The following is a 19073-nucleotide window of genomic DNA, read 5'->3' on the forward strand; positions in this document are numbered from 1 at the left end:
AAAATAAAAATGTTGACCACGTGGTCTGCATTTTTGGGCATGTTGAGATTGTGCATTCCTTCAATCTTTTTTTCCAAATATCAGAAAAACTTGATTTGTGTGGTCAGAATGTATTATTTTTTTAAATTAAGAAAAAAAAAAGCTGACCAAGCAGTTATCATCACTGTCAATTTTAATGCATGTTGAGATTTTGCATTCCTTCACTCTTTTCCGTGCTACATTATCATACAACAGTCATCCGAGTGAGTTTAAGGCAAATCTGTTACATTAAGAGCATGTTTTGGCTTGAGAAGGTTGTGAGTTCACGTGCGTGTGTGTGTGTCAAATACACAAGTACTGAAGAGCTTTACAAAGTTTTATTTTTTCACAAAATACCAAGTAGAGACATTATCAAACAAAAACATTTTTATATTGGTAAAAGAAAAATCCTGTCATCAGTTGTGCCATATTTTCAAATAGTGCTTGTCAGAAAAAATGTAGGATTAGTCACACAGAACGCACAAAGTGATGCAAAGAAGATCAAAGGTTGCGGCCACTTTAGTTTCCTGCTGTTGCTCAGCAGAAGTTTCTATTCAACCAGCAAAGCCTTGCTGGAAGGTTTTGGTCAGTCTATTCATTTTCTCTGGGAGCTTTCAACTCTTAGGCTGCCGGAGGAGGCCGCGGATCCTGCGAACCAGAGCCTGGATGAAGGTGTAGCGGGAGCGTACTTGGCTGTACAGACCCTCCACCTCCAGCAGCTTCCTCTGAAGAGCCTCCCCGAAAGCAGCAGCCATGTCGCTCTTCAGCTGCGCGCACACACAAGAGGAGGATCAGTGAGAATGCAGCCACTCGGCAGTCAAATCAAGACAAATTGTCAAAAAAATGCCAATTACCGAGTCCAAGTCTTGCTGGCTCACGCGGGAAAGGCTGAGGCCACGTCCTCCACTTGCCTGCAGTCCACTGAACGAGCCTGGAAAAGAGAAAATCCAAAGAGTTCAACGTAATGTTCTGCTTCATCATATGCAGGATCTCCAGCTCTGGTTTTAAATGGAAATGGAAATGGAAATGGGGAATCATTTCGTACTGTCTGTGAGGCGTGATCGGAACAAAGCAGCGCCGGGCATCACGGAATCCTTGGGGTCAGAAGGAGTGCAATGCAACAGGTAGTACTCAAGGTGGCGCCATAACACAAACAAGCAGGTCTCGATAACGTCTGAAGGAAAAGGTCAAGGCGGCACTTCTGTATCGTGGATATAAATCACCTTTTTGAATTAATCACGCGCACACGCACACGCACGCGCACGCGCACGCGCACGCACACGCACACGCACACGCACACGCACAGTGTTAAAGGATACATGAGCAGAGGGCCAGCAGCTTGGCTCTGTTGTTGATCAGCTGGACCAGGCGTCTCTTGGCCAGGAGGTTCCTTTGGACCGATGAGATTTTCTCCACCCCTCCAGTGCCCGATACCAGGCCTTGGCACAACTGCAAAGATAAAAGTCAGACACCAGCCCTGTAGCAGTGTATACCACAAAAGATCCCTAAATCAACTTGCTATTGCTTATATTATCAATAAAAACTCGAGTTTGTATTGATAAAATAAATAAATATCCAATTTTCTCTTTTCTGCTAATTTTTTAATGTGCTCCATATCTAACTTAAGATATTTATTTTAATATATCGCGGTACCTATATAATTGCAGTATTTTTTTTTTAATGCTTTTATTTTGAAAATTAACCGGATTTCGTGTTTCTTTGAGGTCCTGTCCAAAATTACCTCCTTGAGCTCCTCGGGAGGCAGCTGATCCAGGCTCTGCAGCTTTCCCAGGCTCTGCCTGTGACTCTGATGGAACTGGAAGAAATCCGCAGTGCTGTTCTTTAGTAGGTACAGGACCAGGCCCAGACTGGGGGCCCGGGAGTATGCCATGGATGGCACAGTGGAGGACAGGTCTGCGAAATAGAAAGAGACAGCATGGATGAAATACCAGAGTGTGAAGCAAAAAGCTCTTTCAAATTTAAAAGAAGAGCCGGACGCAGGGACACTTTTCAGTAGCTGCGTTTCCATTACCCGTAGAATTGCGCAAAACCTAAATATCGCAATAAAGAATTGGTAATGGAAACACCTAAACTTCAAAAAAACCTCTCAAATATCGCTAAAAGTATTGTATTGAATTATATCGCAAAAGTCTAATGGAAACACATTATCTATGACGTACGGGGTCACGTGACCAGTTCACTCCAAGTGAAAATGGCGCGTTGTGTTTTAACGGAGGAGGAGACGGAATGTTTTTTACAAGTCATCAAAGAGAAAAATCTAAAAAACAAAAACGCAGCCGGCGTGAGCTCCTGCCTCCTCGGCGTGGACCAGGACAACCACTGACCTGCTCGTCCGCCGTCCCTGCCAGCTGGCTCGCTGCCTGACGGGCTGAAGAGGCAGATGCTGAACTGAGCCTGGGCCGAGCTGTGCAGCAGCAGCGTCTGGCAGTACTCCATGATGTTGGCGCACACCTGGGCACAGGAAGAGCGACACGTCTCCGCTCGTCATCAACGTTCAAGGCTGGGAAGAATAGAGTGAAGAATAGAGGGACAATCGGGGGCCGTGTTTTTGTCCCACCTGCTGCATGGCCACCTCCATTTCCTCCCGCTTGTCTGCGGAGTCTCCAGGGGAAGCGATCTCCGCCTGCTTCAGCAGCCGCTCTCGTTCGCTGCCCACCAGGCGGCCAAGCAGCGACAGACACAGGCGCTAATGAAAAAAAATAAATAACCCAAAATAAAAGTTACAACAATAATTGGCAGCAGCTCATTAAAATGTAGGCTTGGTGTAAATTAAGACAGCACAGAGACCTGGAATCTGTTTATGTGGCCCTGGAACTCCAGGAGGGCTGCATGGTGGACGTCCCCGCCCATCTCAAGGGCCCCTGGCAGAGCCGTCTTACTGATGATGCCAGTCAGCAGAGAGAGCTCCTGCAAAGTCCCCATGCTGAGCTCCTGACACCGCAGCAGGGACTGAATGGTGTCTGCGTGGACGATCAGCCACTGCAGAACCTGAACACGCACAGTGTTAAGAGTGTGAATACACCACTTGCAAAATTAGGAAAATATATTTTTCCCTTATTTGTGGATATTTTTTTTTTTTTTTTTAAAGCCTCAGTCAATAAAGACGCCCTGAGATTCAAATATTCTTTGCTTACCTGTGCTGCCCCCTGCTGGTGATTCATGGTGGTGGAGGTCAGGATGACCTGAAAGAGCCTCAGTGCCGGTAGGAGTATCTTCCTGTAGCGGTCCATGGGGCTGGGGATGAAGCCTGAGGGGTCCCTCATCATCCTGAGCACCGACAGGGAAACACGCAACGCTAGCAGTCAAAAGTTTGGACGCACCCTATGAATTTCATTCCCTTTCCTTTCATTCTCATGACTGCTCTGAAGGAACCAAAACGATGTATGAACACACATGGGATTATGTAGGAAACAATAAAAGTGAAAAATAACTCAAAGGCAAATATATATTTAAATCCTTCAAAATAGCCACCTTTCATAAAAAGCATATTTAGAGGTATTTCATGTGTTTTTCTTTGCTGCATGATTACGTATATCTTGCTCATGTATTTGATGTCTTCGGTATCTACCTGCAGTGTAGATAGTTGTAAAGATAAAAAAATTCTTTTTTTTTTTTTTTTTTTTTTAAACCCGTCTAATTGTTGTGTTTTAACTCAACAAATTAAATAAAAATGGAAAAACATGTTACACAGTGTTATCAGTGTGATCCCCCACTGCCTCCTCCCCTGCAGCCGTACCTGTGTGCGTCACTGTCGGGAATCATGTCGAACACCTGGCACTCGATCAGCTGAGCCACCAGGCCGCAGCGCAGCAGCTCCACGGCTCCCTCGTCCATCTTCGCCACACGGGTCAGCAGAGCCTGAGGAAGGGGGAGAAGAAAGCAGAGTCATTGACATGTTCCGATAAGTGGCAGGACAACAAAGGGAGGATCATGAGTTCCTCTGCCTGAGCGCTGCTCTCACCATCTTGCTCTCGTAGATGTAGAGGGGCTTGAGGAGCGGCGGCTGAGGGCTGAGCAGACTCTGCAGCGCCGCGTCGTCCTGCCTCAGGCTCTCCACCAGGGTGCGCAGGTAGCCACTGTTGCAGATGTAAACCAGCCACTGGTTCTGACGGTTGATGGAGAGGATCCGGTCCAGCACGGCCATCGCCAGCATCTGACAGCGGAGGGTTAGGGGGAGGGAATGAGGAAGACGAGGGTGATAATTTTGCCAGCTATTCTTAGGGATGCACCTATAGCACTTTTTTTTAAAGAATGTGTAAAGTGCAAGGACCGATTATCCGAGTATGTAATAAGGCCAGTACACATTATAGGAATAGTTTCAGACTTAAAGTGAAATCTGCTTTATTATTTGACAGCCGAACTGAGCGGCGTTGAAGCCGATGCGTCACGCTGACGTTTGACAGTAAAATCCAGCACGTAGAAAAACTAAATCCAGCACATTGTGTAATGATGAAAATCAACCGGCTCCACCGCATTTACCAATCATCATCACGCGTGAAGCGTGAAAAATAGAACGGCCACACTCTTTACCAGAGTGGCGCGGGCTCACACTTCCGAAAGGCTTCTGAAACTCGCCTGCGCTGCAACTGGTGTGAACTCGCACACCGACTTTAATGGCCGCAGTCTGCTGCGGAGCCGCGAATGCACCGCAGACAGCTTTTGGTGCAAATTGCGGGTGACTGTCATATGTTTCACTGCAGTACAAACACAGATTTACACTTGTGTATTACATTTATACGTACAAATAGAACTGATACCAGCGTCACAGTATCGGCATGTATTTTTTATGAGTACGAGTAAAGTACTCAACCCTACGATACTTGTACTGGTGCATCCCTAGTAACTGTACAAAACCTAAAATAATAATAAAACTGAACTAGCGTGTCTCTTACCCGGCTAATTTTGTGGCCATCGCAGGCATCCCGACACACCACCTCCATGAGAGCCTTGCCGTAGCTCTCGATGATAGCAAGATTCTCCCTCTGCAGTTTGGAGAAGCCATCTTCTGGGGCTGTGAGTCGCTCCCACATGGCTTTCCCTGCTACAAAAAAAATACCACGACAGGTGTTCAGATGATGAGCTGCCAGCAATCTAAACAACCATACAGTGGATTGTTGGCTTTCAGAGCCTGTGTTTGCGTTGCACCTGACTGCAGCGTGTCCGGCTCTTCAGGTTTCTGGGCAATCTGTAGGTAGTACAGGAGGGAGCCGTACAGGTTGGCGCGCAGACGTTGGTATCCGCCTCCTTTAAATGTGAAGGCGAGTTTAACAGGGAGAAAAACGTCCAGTGAAGTGGGTGAAGTTGGGATTTGAAACTCATCACCGACCAGTGCAGAGGATGAAGTCCAGCAGCTTGCGCAGGATGAGATGCAGGGCCGAGTTGGCGATGGAGGCAAAGCCAGAGGACGCTTCCAAGCCCACCCCCTGCTGCTGCTCGGACAGAATGGACTGGCTGAGGTGGGCTGTCAGAGTGAAGACCGCCCCGGCGACGGTGGACATCAGTTCTCCTGCCGTGTCGTCAGACAACACCTGGAAGGAATCAGCACCCACAGCGGCAACATTTAGAAGTGCAGCGTCTCTGCAGCTTTCCCTTGGTATCTATTCAGTACATTGAAGGGTTAAGTGTGTAATATCTGGAGATTTTGAAGAAGAAACAGCGACATCAAGCGGTCGCATTTTAGATTTGCAGCCTCTTTCACTCTCCCTCCCCCCTCCTGAGCTTGCCGGTGAGCTACGTTAGCCTGCGCACCCAAACCCGGATCCCTCGTCTACCTTCTTCTTATTTGAAGATTTGAGTTTTCAGGCGGGCTGGATTGTCCACACCAGGCTTCCTTAGAAATATGGTGGTGCAAGACGGCAACTAACTGGGAGCAAGACCCTTCCTGTGTGTGTGTGTGTGTGTGTGTGTGTGTGTGTGTGTGTGTGTGTGTGTGTGTGTGTGTGTGTGAGAAACCATTCCAGGTGTAGGAAAACCAAATTACTTTTATTGTACTGCGATTATACACTTTTATTAATGTTTCTATGGGCAGTATATTAAGCTTTCACCAATATAAAAATCATAAATCAAGCCAAATACTACAGACTGGACCTTTAACTGCAATAATCAAACTTTCCAAAATTCCAGAAACCTTGCCAAATGAACGACTCTACTCTTTACATCAAACAGGCCTTATAATGCTACTCTACTGTTAACACCACACTGACCTTGTCGTGCAGGTCCAAGAGTAGGTCTCGGATGATGAGCTGCCGGTCTTCAGCGGGGATGAGGTCAGCGGGGCAGGTGGTCAGCAGTGTCTCCACCAGGCTCCTCCACGACTGCAGCGCATTTCGCTTGGCACTCAAACTACGACGCACGCGATTGCGCTCCACCACCTGCTGCAGGATGGAGTTCACCTCCTGGAAATTCAACATGAGTGTGGATTAAAAAAAAAAAAAAAAAAAGGACAATGAAAAGAACACATTTCAAACAGATACAACAATGATGATGATCCAATCGTGGTTACCCACCTCCATTAACAGCGGCCTCTGTCCGATGGCTGCCATTCCCTGGAGCGCATTCACCTCGGCAACCAGCACTCGGTGCAATAACTGCGGGCAAAACAGCCAATTAATAATCAATAAGCACAAAAACCACTACGGAAAGGGCAAAGTTTGGGAGCTCACCTTAACATTGCACACGGTGTGTCCTTGCTCGTTGACGTGCTCACAGTTGGTGATGACTTGCTCTATCTGCGTGCGCTCGAAGAAGTCCAGCTGCAGCAGCTCGGGCATGTCCTGGCTGAAGTCGATGCTGTCGAGCACGCTCAGCAACTTCCTGCGCACTGAGTCCGACAAAGGGAGGAGAGTCATGAAGTATGACTAAAACCTTCAGGTGAGAGCTCAACAGCGCTGGTGTTGCATTCAGTTAACAATAGCTGATTTGGTACTAACCTTTAGAGACTGTGTCAAAATGCAGGAAGCCACTGACTGATCTGGTTTCTTCTTCCATGCCTGATTCACCATCAGCTGCAACCAAAAACATTCAACACTCATCTGCCTGCATAATGATTGTTTCTGACAGGATTTTAAAGACATTCCTTTAGACTTAAGTCAATAATGACAAAAGGCTCAGGCCCGCGTGTACCGGTGTGTTGAGCGTGTGGCTGGTCGTCCAGCAGGAGGCTGACGAGCCGCTGTGTGTGCGAACGCTGGCGGTTGAGTGAGGTCACTCTCAGCTCGATGGCAGCCGTCTTCATGAGCCAAGACATCTGGGTGAGAGCGGCCATCTGATTACCTGGCGAGAGCAGAACAAAGGACTTAGGAACACCAGAGCTTGTTCTCAGCAGGCTTTGAAAAAGGGATCTTGGTTAGTTTGTTATAATCCACATCTAATAAACAGTACCAAATAGTCCAGTGTGAAACCCCCCCACTTCCCTTAAATTCTCACCAGGTAGGTTGAAAGGTAAGTGCTGCAGGTGGGAAAACAGGAAGTCCTGGCTGGTCCTTAAATAGCGCATGGTGGGTCCTGATGTGTCTGGGCAGGCGCACAGCTGGTAGATCACCTGAGAGAGGAAGCCACAAAAAAAAAAAAAAAAAAAAAAAGACACTCAAATACTGGGAATAAATGGAGAGTTGATCCCAGAACAGCGATGCGCACCTGGTAGCAGAGCTCGGCCAGGTGTGGGGCCTGCTGTGTGATGACGGGTCCCGATCGTCTTTCGGTGCCTTTCTGCAGCAGACTCAGGATGGCGTGCAGGCAGCTCCGCGGACAGCCCAACACACCTGCAACACAGCCGATCACAGTCAGTCCAACAGCACGTTGATCCAAGCCACAATGAGAGTATTTGGTTCTGCGACGGTGGCTGTCAGCCATTGGCCGTCAGCCGGGGTGTCACCTGGGTCCTGCAGGTTGGTGGAGGACACGGGCTTCTTCACTTCGTAGCCCAGGAGGTAGAGCGCCAGGTTGGGCGGCTTCAGCTCCAGGGAGGTGATGAGAAGGTTGAGGATGTGGATCTGGGTTTCATGGCGGATCCTCGCCACCTTCTTCTGCGATTCGGCGTCTGAACGTTTTGGTCAGTTAGAAAAATTAATTGGTGTGAGAACGGCATTTAGTGGAAACAGCATTGGCTTTAACACTTTTTATACACTAGTTATCGCTCTTACCTTCTTCTTTGTCCATTCCCTCCTCTGCCTCTTCATTGTCCAAACACTCCACAAAGCCGGCCATCAGCTTGTCGCTCACAGCCTGAAGGACGGAGATGAGAACAGAAGCTAAAGTCTCCAGTGCAAATGCACAATGCTAATCAAGCGAATCAAGTACGTAACATGTCTGCAACTGTATTTCTATTCATTCTTGACTTTATTACCTGGTCATGAGTGAAATCGCCCACCAGTCTGCCGTGGATATTGGGGTGGTTGGCGATGCAACGCAGGATCTTGGCACTCTGGAAGGCAGCGTCTGGGTTGGAGCTGCTGTGGTACAAATACCTGTGAGGGACAAACAAAGATCATAACAGTGTTTGAAAGCTTGTCCTGAGTCTGTGAGGCTGCTCAGGAAGAAAAAAGGCACGACAGGATAAGCAGTAGAGAGGCGAAAGTATGCACAACACCTTACTGAAGCTAGTGGCTAGTACCTGGCTATGTTTACAATGTGATCGGCTCTCCTGGTTTGTGGATTGACGCCCTGGAGGAGCTGCTCCAGCGGGGACACCAACATAGAGGCCTGGCTCTCCCTGAGCAGGTCCATGAACGTCACCTCCTTCTGCAGGGTCAAGTCCAGCAGACACAGACAGTGCAGCACGGCCGACTCCAGGTGTTTCTTGCCTGTAGGGGGGGCGGGGGGGGAGAGGCAGAACGTGGCGTCAGAACAAAAGGCCCATGCTTAACGGACACCGGCCTCAGAAACATACGCGCCCTCACCAGGGAATGCTGTGTAGGTGTCCAGCTGGCGGACGCCCTCCTCCAGCAGGCTGAGGCAGAGCGTCAGCGTGGGCGAGTCGTTGAGCAGGTGGAACATGATGCTGTGTCCGGGGGGCTTGTGAGCTGCGATCTGCTCGCCCTGAAGTTCCACCACCTCCTGGACAAAGTCGGACGGCTGGGGCTCGTAGTCCCGCAGCAGTTTGTGGAATACTTCCAGGACAGCGTCTGCAACTTCCCACTGGGTCACCACAATTTTTTTATGGGGGAAAAAAAAATAATCACAAATTAATATAACTCGGAAGCTTCTGGACATTATTTCAAGCAAACGCTCCAAACAATCGGCACCTTCTCAGCAGGACGGCGGTACGCTCTGGTGGGGAAGGGCAGGAACACAGAGTCCCGCAAGAAGTTCAGGTAGGGCTGGAAACCAGGGACGCGCAGCCCCGCCCCCAAATTAACAGGCAGGCTGCTCTCGACCAAAGTGCTGATCAGGTGGCAGAAGCTGCGAGTCAGCGGGTATTCCTCGCAGCTCGATTCAATCTCGTTCAGCTCCACCTACAGCAACGAAATAATATCGGCTTGGTTACCTGTTGTTCTGTAGACCATCAACATTCAAACACAATAATACATTTAAATATAAACGACTATCTTCCTTCCTAACACTTCAATCTGATATTACTGTTAAACAAACAAGATACAAATGATGCAGGTTTCTAAAAAGAGTCTTTTTTTTGTTCAGTTTCAATGAAGTTATTTGACAAAACAGTGGGTTAAAGTGGGACCGGTGGTTGAAAGTCTTGTTCCATATTGACCAACCTCGATTCCAGCTGCTTGCCTCTGTCCTGGGGCCCGCACCGTCTGAAGGATCTGTTCGTACAACAAAAGAACATTGACATGCTTAGATTTACTGGAAATTAATAACAACAGCAGAGCAGCACAATGTGATGACATCAAATGAGTTCAGTCTTAAATATAAAGACCGACCAAAGACCACATTTATTATTCAGTTTACTAAAAATGCAGTGGCCCATGTGTATTATCAATGTGTGTAATGTGACAAAAAACAGGCCCATGAAACAGAATACTTTGATGTTAGCAGTGCTTTTCTTTCTCTTTATCAACGTATTCTTTCTAACTTTTAAGAGAAAAAATAATTTGTTTCTAGCCATAGATAGAGGCTGACCTGTGTGTATTCCAGCGACTGCCAGAGTGAAGCAGCGATCTCTGGTGATTTCCCAAACGCTGCCAAACAGTGGAGGATTTCAGCCTTCAGGACGGGAGGAATGCTGCACTGCAGCAACCCCAGCATCACCACAACCGGCGTCCACTGCGGGTGTTCACACAACGCCAGGCGCGCATTTTCACTCTTAGACAAAGAAAAAGGAGGAAAAAAGATCACATAGAAAGGTGAATTTAACAGCTTCTCTCAGGTACAAGACACTGTTTAGTTGCTGCAAATACATCTTGACCTTATAAGAAAAAAAATGTCTATATAGTGGCATCACCTACCCATGTGATGATGGTGGTGAGCAACTGTAGAAACGACGTGAGTCCCTCCAGCTCTCTTTGGGTGATGCCTCTCATGGGTGGGTGGCGGTACTGCGTGGCGTCTGGGTTTGGGATGTCTCGTCGCAGGTTCTCGTGGTACAGCATGAGTGAGTGGAAGAAATGCTCCCAAGACACCGGGTTGCCCGACACTCCCTGGATGTTATCACCTGCAAATATATGCATCATATGAGCTATAAGTTAGTCAATAGAAGAAGAAGAGGAAGTCATAGCAGATTTTTTTTTTTAGTTTTCTCAACAGCCACAATAGTTGTGAGAGACTCTCCCACCCAAAAAGGCCCAAAAAAGAAAATGAGAGATTTAAATAGATGTCAGACTATAAAACTTTACTCAGCACGCTCTTACTGTGTGTGGCTCCGTTGGTTTTGAGCAGGCTGAAGCAGTAGTGGGCACACTGAGGACCGTTAGCGAGGCCTTTCAACATGCGGAGATAGGACATGTAGAGGGTGGAGGGCAGCAAGTCTCCCATCTGACGCACAAACTTGGACAGAACAACCTGTTTGAAGGCATCAACCGGGATAAAAAGTTAAACATCCTCCCCACTTTCGCCTTTTTATTCAGTCTATGAGGGGGGAAAAAATGAATCGTCTGGCCTGGTCTGGTCTTATATTATCAAAAACACAGTTTCTACCTGCTTATGTGGAGGCCGTTGCAGTGCCATTCCAAGATAGGATCCCTGCAGGGACGTGTGATGCAGAGACTCTGTGGGACACCAGAACTCTAGAGCCAGCTCAAGCCCGAAGAAGTCCTTATTGTAAAACTCTCCGATCTGGAAAAAAAAATAAAGTGGTGATCAACATTGTCATTTTGAAATTTAGCTGGTAGGCAATGTCAGTTCAGGTAGTGTAAATGTATAAAACTTACAAGAATCAGTTTTAGTTTTTTATTTCACCCCCCCCCAAAAAAGGGGAGGGGGCGGGGGAGGGAGGGAACTTACTAGAATCATAAGGTGCTCTAAGTCCTTGCGTAGGGATAATGGGGCCTCGCCATCCATCTGCAGCGACATGTGAACAAGCCGGGCGTCCTCATCAGCGCGGTTACGCAACTGTTTCACCTGCAAACACGACAAAAAGTGAATGTTTATCTCGTGACTTCATCCGTGCATGGAAAAGAAGGGCTTTTCATCCCCGTCAACACTCTCCTGTCTCACCTTCATGGGCATGAGTGCCAGGAAGTCTGTGATGAGCGAGTGAAGGCGGCGGATGTAAAACTCTTCCTGGCCGAAAGTCTCGCATCCCAGGATGCCCTCTTTCATGAACAGGAAGACGTTTCCCAGGAGGGCTTGGTCGGCCAGTGCTTCGTCCGCCTCAGTGAATTCAACCAGAGCTGCAAAACACACTAACTGCATTCAAACTGCCACTGCCTCGCAGGATTCATTTACACATGTGGACTTTAATCTCACCCAGTCCTTGTGGTAGCTGAGAGAGGACCCTCAGAGATAGAGCCCATTCCAGTCGAAACAGAGCCTGCAGGCCGGGGAGCTTCCACGGCTGGCTGTCCATCAGACGACTGTGCACCGCAGACACGTACTGTCTCTCCGTCAGCAGCGGCAGGACCTGAATAAGATCTTCACAGACGCAGAGGTAGCACACATTAGGACCGAGCAAAAATGAACAGAGCTTTCAAGCACGTTGGAAATTAGTCTGCACATTCTCACCTTCTCTATCCTCTGTGCCCTGTTCTATGAAGCTGAGATCCAAGCAGTAAAGCAGTGCCATAACCAGAGAGAGGTTCACGCTGTCCAGTGAGCCGTCAGCTTGAGCGGAGATCGTCTCCAGGTGACCAATAAGAGCCAAGGTGTCGTCTTTGCTCAAAGGTGATTGGCAGGTCCATGAAAACAGGCTGTCAGCCAGTGCCTGTCTGGATTCTTTGATCAGGTCAGAAACCTGCAGCAAGAGGCATTCACCAAATGTATTGTCTTCATATAGGCATGATGTAAAAAAAAAAAAAAAAGTTAATTGTGGTTTGATGAGGACAGGATCCACTCATACCTCTTTCCTGTGCTTTTCATTGCCCAGGCCGCGTTCCTTTTGCAGACGTTCAAACTCACGGGTCACATTGATCTCTGACACCAGTGTTAGGATGCGCTTGGTGAGACCCTGATTTATCAGTTCGTCTGTAAAACGTGTTGTCAACGCCACCAGCTCTTCACTGAACGAGGAAACAAAAAACAAAACTGTTCAGTTACCGAAACTAAACAGAATAGCTGCACAAAAGTCCAGTATGACAATGATTATAGTCTAGGATAGGACACAATTTATCAAAAAACATTTATTTCAACAATGCCAACAGAAAAAAAAATATCTAGAAGAAAGGTCTAAAGATATTTCTTTTCTGTCACACTGAAAAATTAAAGAAAAAATACATTGTACAGTGGAAGACAATTCATGTTTCAGACACTGATTTTAAGATGCTAACACAAATATGACAAATGTCCGCTAATTTGTATTAAAAACAAACTGATTCAGCAATTTACATATCAATAATTAGCAAAATATAAAACCGAGCAAGCGCAATTTTAGGGCAGTGTTACCTCAAGTCCAGGGTAAATGTCTTGCCATGACGAGACTGAATGAGTGTGCGCAAAGAGTTGGCCACGCACAGCTTTCCATCCCAGTAGAGAAGCACAGCAACCAAGCCTCGTGTCAGCCCTGGAAAGTGGGGCTGCTGTTGCTCACCTGGACAAATCAAAAGAAATTCAGAGGAACGCTTAATCAGATCAAAACAAAAAAACGGCATATTATTGAACAAAGGGCAAGTCAAATCCACTTTACCTGCCAAGAGAAGCTCCAAAGCCGCCAACTCTCCAATATCAAATAAATCACTGAGTATGAAGGCCTCCTTCAGGAGCTGCTCTGGGAGGAGACGAGACCCTTGCTGACCTTGGATGGCGATTCCTTCTGTGCTGGCTTTGCGCACCTTCTCTCTCTGCTCAGCGCTCTTTGGCTGAAATATGGACAAAGAATTCATTATGACTACGGCATATACAAAGAGCACTGTAGCTGACGGTATACAAAACCACAAAAACAGCAAAATCCTACCGGGTTCTTGAAGAGCGACAGGAAGTGTGCTTTGTGTTTCTTCAGCTGCAGGTCGAGGAGATGGATGCTCTCTGGCTGTTTCTTTAACACTGCCCCATCCACTGTATCCCACAACTCCTTCAGCGGCCCCCACAGACTGGCTCCTGATTGGGAACATTGTTTTTCAGTATTACGCATTCACAGAAGTTGTTTCTACTAATAAAGCTCTGATTTTCCCAAAATGTTCTCCTGTTCTGAAATTATTTGCCAATGTTTTAGACCAATTTGAAACTAAATGAAGTACGTATAGAACAACCAATGAAACAGCGGTGTCTGACGCTAAAAAAAAAATAGGTGATATTTAAAAACAAAAACAAACGCGTTTTAATTAATTCGAAAGCTCTTGGAAACGTCAGTTTGTGTTCGCAGAGCTCTCAGCTAGGACTAACCAATGTCAAATATTTAACTTCGACATAAACATAAACAAATGATGACTTGACGTCTACGTCAATAATATTAACGTGAGAATAGCAGCGTGGTGCGGCAAATGCATCCGATATCTGTTGTGTTTGTTTCCAATTCGGGGTTTATATTGTAATTAATTAACATTGTACATACGTTTCCCCCCCAACACGTAAAAGTGATGCATTCTAAGTAGACGTACATTAAGTTCGTCACACTTTCATGTTAGCTTAGAGTAAGTTAGCCTAGCAGCTGGAGGCAGCTACTGCACGATCCATCACCATGTGTTCATTATGATACAAAACTAACTTAAGCTGACAAGGAGTATGCGTTTGGGACTTTCACATCAATAACTACTACCAGGGAAAGAAACGAGTACGTTTCAAAAAAATGAGAATTCGTTTAAATGAAATACACACCTGAATTTACCGCCATCTGCGCCGCCATGATGCGTTGGTTATACTAGAGGAGAAGCGTCTCTGATTTTGCCGGTGTAAAATAAAAAAAAGGGAAATTTATATTATTATAATGTTTCATTAAATTTCAATTCCAGAATTGTCATTTGTTCAGTTTTTACCGGCATGCCTTTCAATTCACTGGGTGTTATGGATAATTAATGCGTTTATAGAGCGCAATTTATATAGAGCATAATTTATTCCGGCGAGGTCTTCGTTACAAAAGTGCTCTTGCTGTTGCTGGGAAGTGTAGTTGATAAAATAAGACTATTAAGAATAACATGTTCAAATATTTTGAGTTCTAACATAAACTGAGTTATTATAAATTATTATGATTTATTTGAGATTATATAACAACTGTGGTCATTATTTCTTGCGCTCCACCCTTGTATGAGAAATACAATGAACAAAGGTTCCGCAAACGATTGTTTGGGTTCGGTATGATTTAGATGTTGCACTGACATGCACACGCTAGCCAAATTGGCTTGGCTCCGTGACCGCTGAGATGAGAATTCCTTGCACGTAATTTTTAACCAACCTATTTGAACGTAAATCGGCTCATTGCAAGGAGTTTCGTGGTTTTGTTTTTTTGTTTTTTTTTTCACATCCAAATCATGGCCCGGGTTGTCAAAGTGTTCCGAACATTGCGGAATCATTGGAAGAAGTCCACAGTTGCTGTCTGTGTCCTGTCATACGGAAGCTACTGGCTCTATGGTAAACATTGGTGAGTAGAGCAGCATTTTTAAGAAGATATGAGTATGCATGATTATTTATATGTCTTACATTTACTGTCTTGTGTGTTATCAGTGATAATATCCTACGGAGAGAGGCTTGTATTCTGGCCCGGGTAAGACAGTATTGACTTTTTGCATCTAAGTTGTCTGTCCCCGTTATGATCTTAATTAAAATAGTCCTTCAGATGACCTTCAGTTCTAATACCCATCAATATGTCTTAGGAATTTGGGCGTCAGCAAATAGCACCACAGGAACGACTAAGGAAGGCCACGGTGATATTAAACCCTGCAGCTTGCAACGGGTAAGAATTCTAAATCACATCACAAACATCTGCTTCCACCGTGACATCTCAATTCATTGAACGTGTTTAACCTTTGTTTTTTCAGCAAAGCAAATGCCCTTTTTGAAAAGAATGCTGCACCTATTTTACATCTTGCTGGTGTTGAGATTACAGTCGTAAAGGTTTGTACTTGTTTTCCTCTGGTCAAATTCATAAATATTTCAATTGATGATCCAGACATGTGACAGTGTGGTCGATTATTCCTCTTCAGACAGACTATGAAGGCCAAGCTAAGAAACTGATGGAGCTAATGGAGCAGACAGACATGCTGATTGTGGCTGGAGGGGACGGGACCGTGCAGGAAGTCGTCACAGGTCTTCTGCGAAGGCCAGATCAAGTATGTGACACATGGTTGATGGGTTTTGCGAACTGCAAAGAAATACAAGATGATTGATGGATGATTTATGACTGCAGGAAAAAGTCAGCAACATACCGATTGGATTCATTCCGCTGGGCTCTAACAATTCACTGAGTCCAAGTCTTAACCTTTCCAGTGACAATAAAGTCGAGTAAGTATCACCAGAAGTATCACATTAAAGGCCACCACACAATCCAGTAATAATGTGTGTCTGACATCCTCAACAGAGTCATCACATCAGCAACTCTGTCCATTCTGAGAGGAGAAATGGTACCACTGGATGTGCTGCAAATCAAAGTAAGACACTGTCTGAACTATCCTCTTGTCTGTCTGATATTGTCGTTATAATAGTGGCTTAAAATTGTTGTACAATTATCAAACTTTGCTGTGCCATGATACAATGTTTCATTTATGATTGTTTCTAGAGTGAAAAAGAACAGCCTGTGTTTGCTCTGATGGGACTACGTTGGGGTGCATTCAGAGATGCGGCTGCAACAATTAGCAAGTAAGACAACACTTTTTTGTGAGTTGCATAACTATCCTGCGTAAGGCTGTTAAAAGGATTAATATGTGCAATTGTCTCGTAGATATTGGTATTTTGGACCACTGAAGAAATATGCAGCACATTGGATCAGCACTCTTCATGTAAGAGAACATTTTTTTAATGCTATTTTGCCTTTTTAAAAAGCAATGGATGGTATTCGGTCACTTACTGTTGTTTCCTGTCACCTCCAATCTCTTAATGTTCCGCATCATTCAGGAGTGGCCTCTGGTCCGGGACGTCTCGATATCCTACTTGGCCCCGACACTTCGACCTCCTGACCTTCCACCTCAAAAAAAACCCAGACCAAGCCTGCTGAATCGCATCGCCCGCAGACTTAAGAACTACTGGAACCCTCCTGTTGAAGGTAGTATGTGCGCGATCACATATTCTGAATGCAAAAGTAAAACCGTTTCAATTTTAATTTGGGTTGCATGTGTGTGTTTATGCAGCGCCTCCTCCTCCTCCGGTGGAAGAGCCAGAGCAGTGGCAGCAGCAGCAGCTTTCCACTCTGGAGCTTTATATTCAAACGCACAACAAAAATCCTATTGAACGGGTTAGTCCTTGAATAATTGAATTCTTAAAGCCATTTACCAACTTCCATTACATCACAATCTGTATCTTTGAATTTCTGTTTTCTCTTTTGCAGCGCACAGACGACTCCCTGATGATCTGTGCTGAACCAAACGACTTCACAGTGGGCGAATTCATCACTGTCGGGTTAGTTGTGTTATATTAGCAAGCAGCATATACTGTTAAGAAGACTCTATGTTGTATCAAAATTGCTGTTTAAGCAACTCAGAAAAAATAGGCATGTGTATTCATTAGGGATGTTAACAATTAATCGATTATCAATTAATTGTCGATTAAAAATGTAATAGATTAAATTGAATTAGTTGGAATTGATTGAACATTTTTTTATATGAACGGGTAGTTAATGTCATTATAACAGTGTAGTGGCAGTAAAGACCAATTCACCTGTAGATACTGTGATGGTCATGATTTGTCTAGAACAAGTTACTTTTAAACAACTTTTTTACAAAAAAAAGTTGATATGTGACCAATTAGCATTCAACTTAAAGTCAGAGGATAAATGTTTAGGGTGTTTGTATTGTTCTCTAATGTAATAATGGGTCACATGGGACCCTCAACATTATTTAAGGGTCAAATAATGTGTTCCTTACACATTTTCCAATATGAAGTTTAGGTTGTCAGGAAAAATCGCCGCTTATCGATAAGGTCAATCAACTAACGATTAATGAATTAATCGATAATTTGCATTTCCGTAATATTCATTTATATTTTTACTGCAGCAATGTAAAAGAGAAGGACCCCTCTGCATTCACGAAAAACTCCACAAAACTGGAAGCCAGTGCTTGTCAGCTGCATCTGCCTGAGGTAAAAGCGCCACAGAAGTTCACTTCCCCCTCATTTTAAGCAGCGCACATTCCAGAACCTACAGCTAAATGTCTGAACACTTTCTCTCGTCTCCGCAGGGTGCCACCAGCTTCTACAACATAGACAACGAAGAGTACGAGGCCATGCCTGTGGAGGTTAGACTGTTGCCACGGAAACTACGTTTCTTCATCAGCGCAGAGCGGAGGGAGCAGCTCCTCACGGAGACGCAGAACAGACATTAAAGTAGACGAGAAGAGAACGCGCAAAGTCTGGAGAAACACAAAGGTGTCACCGTGTAGTCGGGGGAAAAAAGAGAGAAATAATGGTATTTCTATATTTAACATCATCTGAACATTCTATTAGGCCTGAAAGTATTTAATGATGTACAACTGTGTAAAATGACCACGGCTTTGTTACTTAAAGCTACTGCATTTATTGTCTTATAAAAAGACTTACTGTTCACTCACTGAATGGTTTACTGTCTCCGTCGCATTACATATCAGTCAATTAAACAAAGTCAGTTTCAAGTTTGTTGCACCAAGTGTCTTCATTCCAGTAAGATTTAGAAACATCCAGCTGTTGCAGGGCCGGACGAAAAGTACCTGGTCTCAAGGTAGTGTGAGTGTAAGTGTAAAAAGACAAAGTATTCAAGAGCATAAGGATGCTGCTGCATATTAGATGAGTTGCAGATGATCCAAATTCAGGGCCCAGGAGTTTGGCAGAGTCCCCAGTGAGCCTGGGTCTGATCTGACAGATGGCGTAGACAGCAAATCTGCAGGATTAAGTGAGAGGCTGCGTGGTGGAACTCTTGTCGTATCTGGTTGTTTAGGAAAATATAAAGGCCAGGTTAATTTTTGCCCCAAAAAATTGAACAAGGTAAGTGCGGTTGACAGCGTCTGGTTCGATGCTGTCACGTGAATGTGTTTGATTGCCTGACTTGTGAGTTTCTTTGAATATCAGGGACACATTAAAAAACAGACAATGGTGCTATAATGTATTAAGACATAAGTAAAGTAAATTGACATCTTAGAGTCCTTATTTATGGGCTAAAATACTACTAAATACCATAAATGCTACTGGAAAGAATTATTCAGGTTTATTTGAACACATTTTGATAATATTATGAAAGTGGTTTTACACTGAAAATATATATACAATATGTATATGTTCTTCTTCCCATTCCCTAAGTTTATACTTTTTCCCATTCCCTTTTCAAACAGTATAAATGTTTTTGTATGTTTTTTTTTTTTAATTCTGATCTT

The 19073-nt window shown here is 45.0% G+C and overlaps 2 protein-coding genes across 2 annotated transcripts; one reads left to right on the top strand and one right to left on the bottom strand.

Moving 5' to 3' along the window:
• Positions 1-337: 337 nt before the first annotated feature.
• On the bottom strand, positions 338-14552 carry nup205 (nucleoporin 205). Its single transcript, XM_076019163.1, has 41 exons — positions 14404-14552; positions 13544-13686; positions 13272-13448; positions 13036-13175; positions 12494-12653; positions 12160-12388; positions 11905-12069; positions 11653-11828; positions 11440-11556; positions 11134-11271; positions 10848-10998; positions 10446-10651; positions 10120-10302; positions 9753-9803; positions 9282-9491; positions 8937-9174; positions 8651-8840; positions 8384-8504; positions 8181-8262; positions 7913-8077; positions 7675-7799; positions 7465-7579; positions 7162-7311; positions 6969-7043; positions 6702-6859; positions 6546-6626; positions 6243-6434; positions 5366-5567; positions 5185-5283; positions 4932-5080; positions 4001-4192; positions 3776-3897; positions 3174-3306; positions 2827-3027; positions 2597-2725; positions 2364-2490; positions 1760-1932; positions 1338-1467; positions 1064-1192; positions 873-949; positions 338-785 (listed from the first exon to the last, which is right to left on the bottom strand). The coding sequence occupies exons 1-41, from the start codon at positions 14429-14431 to the stop codon at positions 633-635; spliced, it is 5982 nt and encodes a 1993-aa protein (XP_075875278.1). The 5' UTR covers positions 14432-14552; the 3' UTR covers positions 338-632.
• Positions 14553-14851: 299 nt separating this feature from the next.
• Positions 14852-18114, top strand: agk (acylglycerol kinase). Its single transcript, XM_076019168.1, has 14 exons — positions 14852-15163; positions 15247-15286; positions 15396-15475; positions 15561-15636; positions 15726-15851; positions 15929-16023; positions 16100-16169; positions 16298-16377; positions 16460-16517; positions 16633-16780; positions 16866-16969; positions 17063-17133; positions 17727-17811; positions 17910-18114. Exons 1-14 carry the CDS (start codon positions 15054-15056, stop codon positions 18051-18053), a joined length of 1287 nt encoding a protein of 428 aa, XP_075875283.1. The 5' UTR covers positions 14852-15053; the 3' UTR covers positions 18054-18114.
• The last annotated feature ends 959 nt before the right edge of the window (positions 18115-19073 follow it).

The sequence above is a fragment of the Nelusetta ayraudi genome, unplaced genomic scaffold (genome assembly GCF_046127955.1).
Source record: "Nelusetta ayraudi isolate G7.1 ecotype Tasmania unplaced genomic scaffold, CSIRO-AGI_Nayr_v1 ptg000009l, whole genome shotgun sequence".
Classification (NCBI taxonomy): domain Eukaryota; kingdom Metazoa; phylum Chordata; class Actinopteri; order Tetraodontiformes; family Monacanthidae; genus Nelusetta; species Nelusetta ayraudi.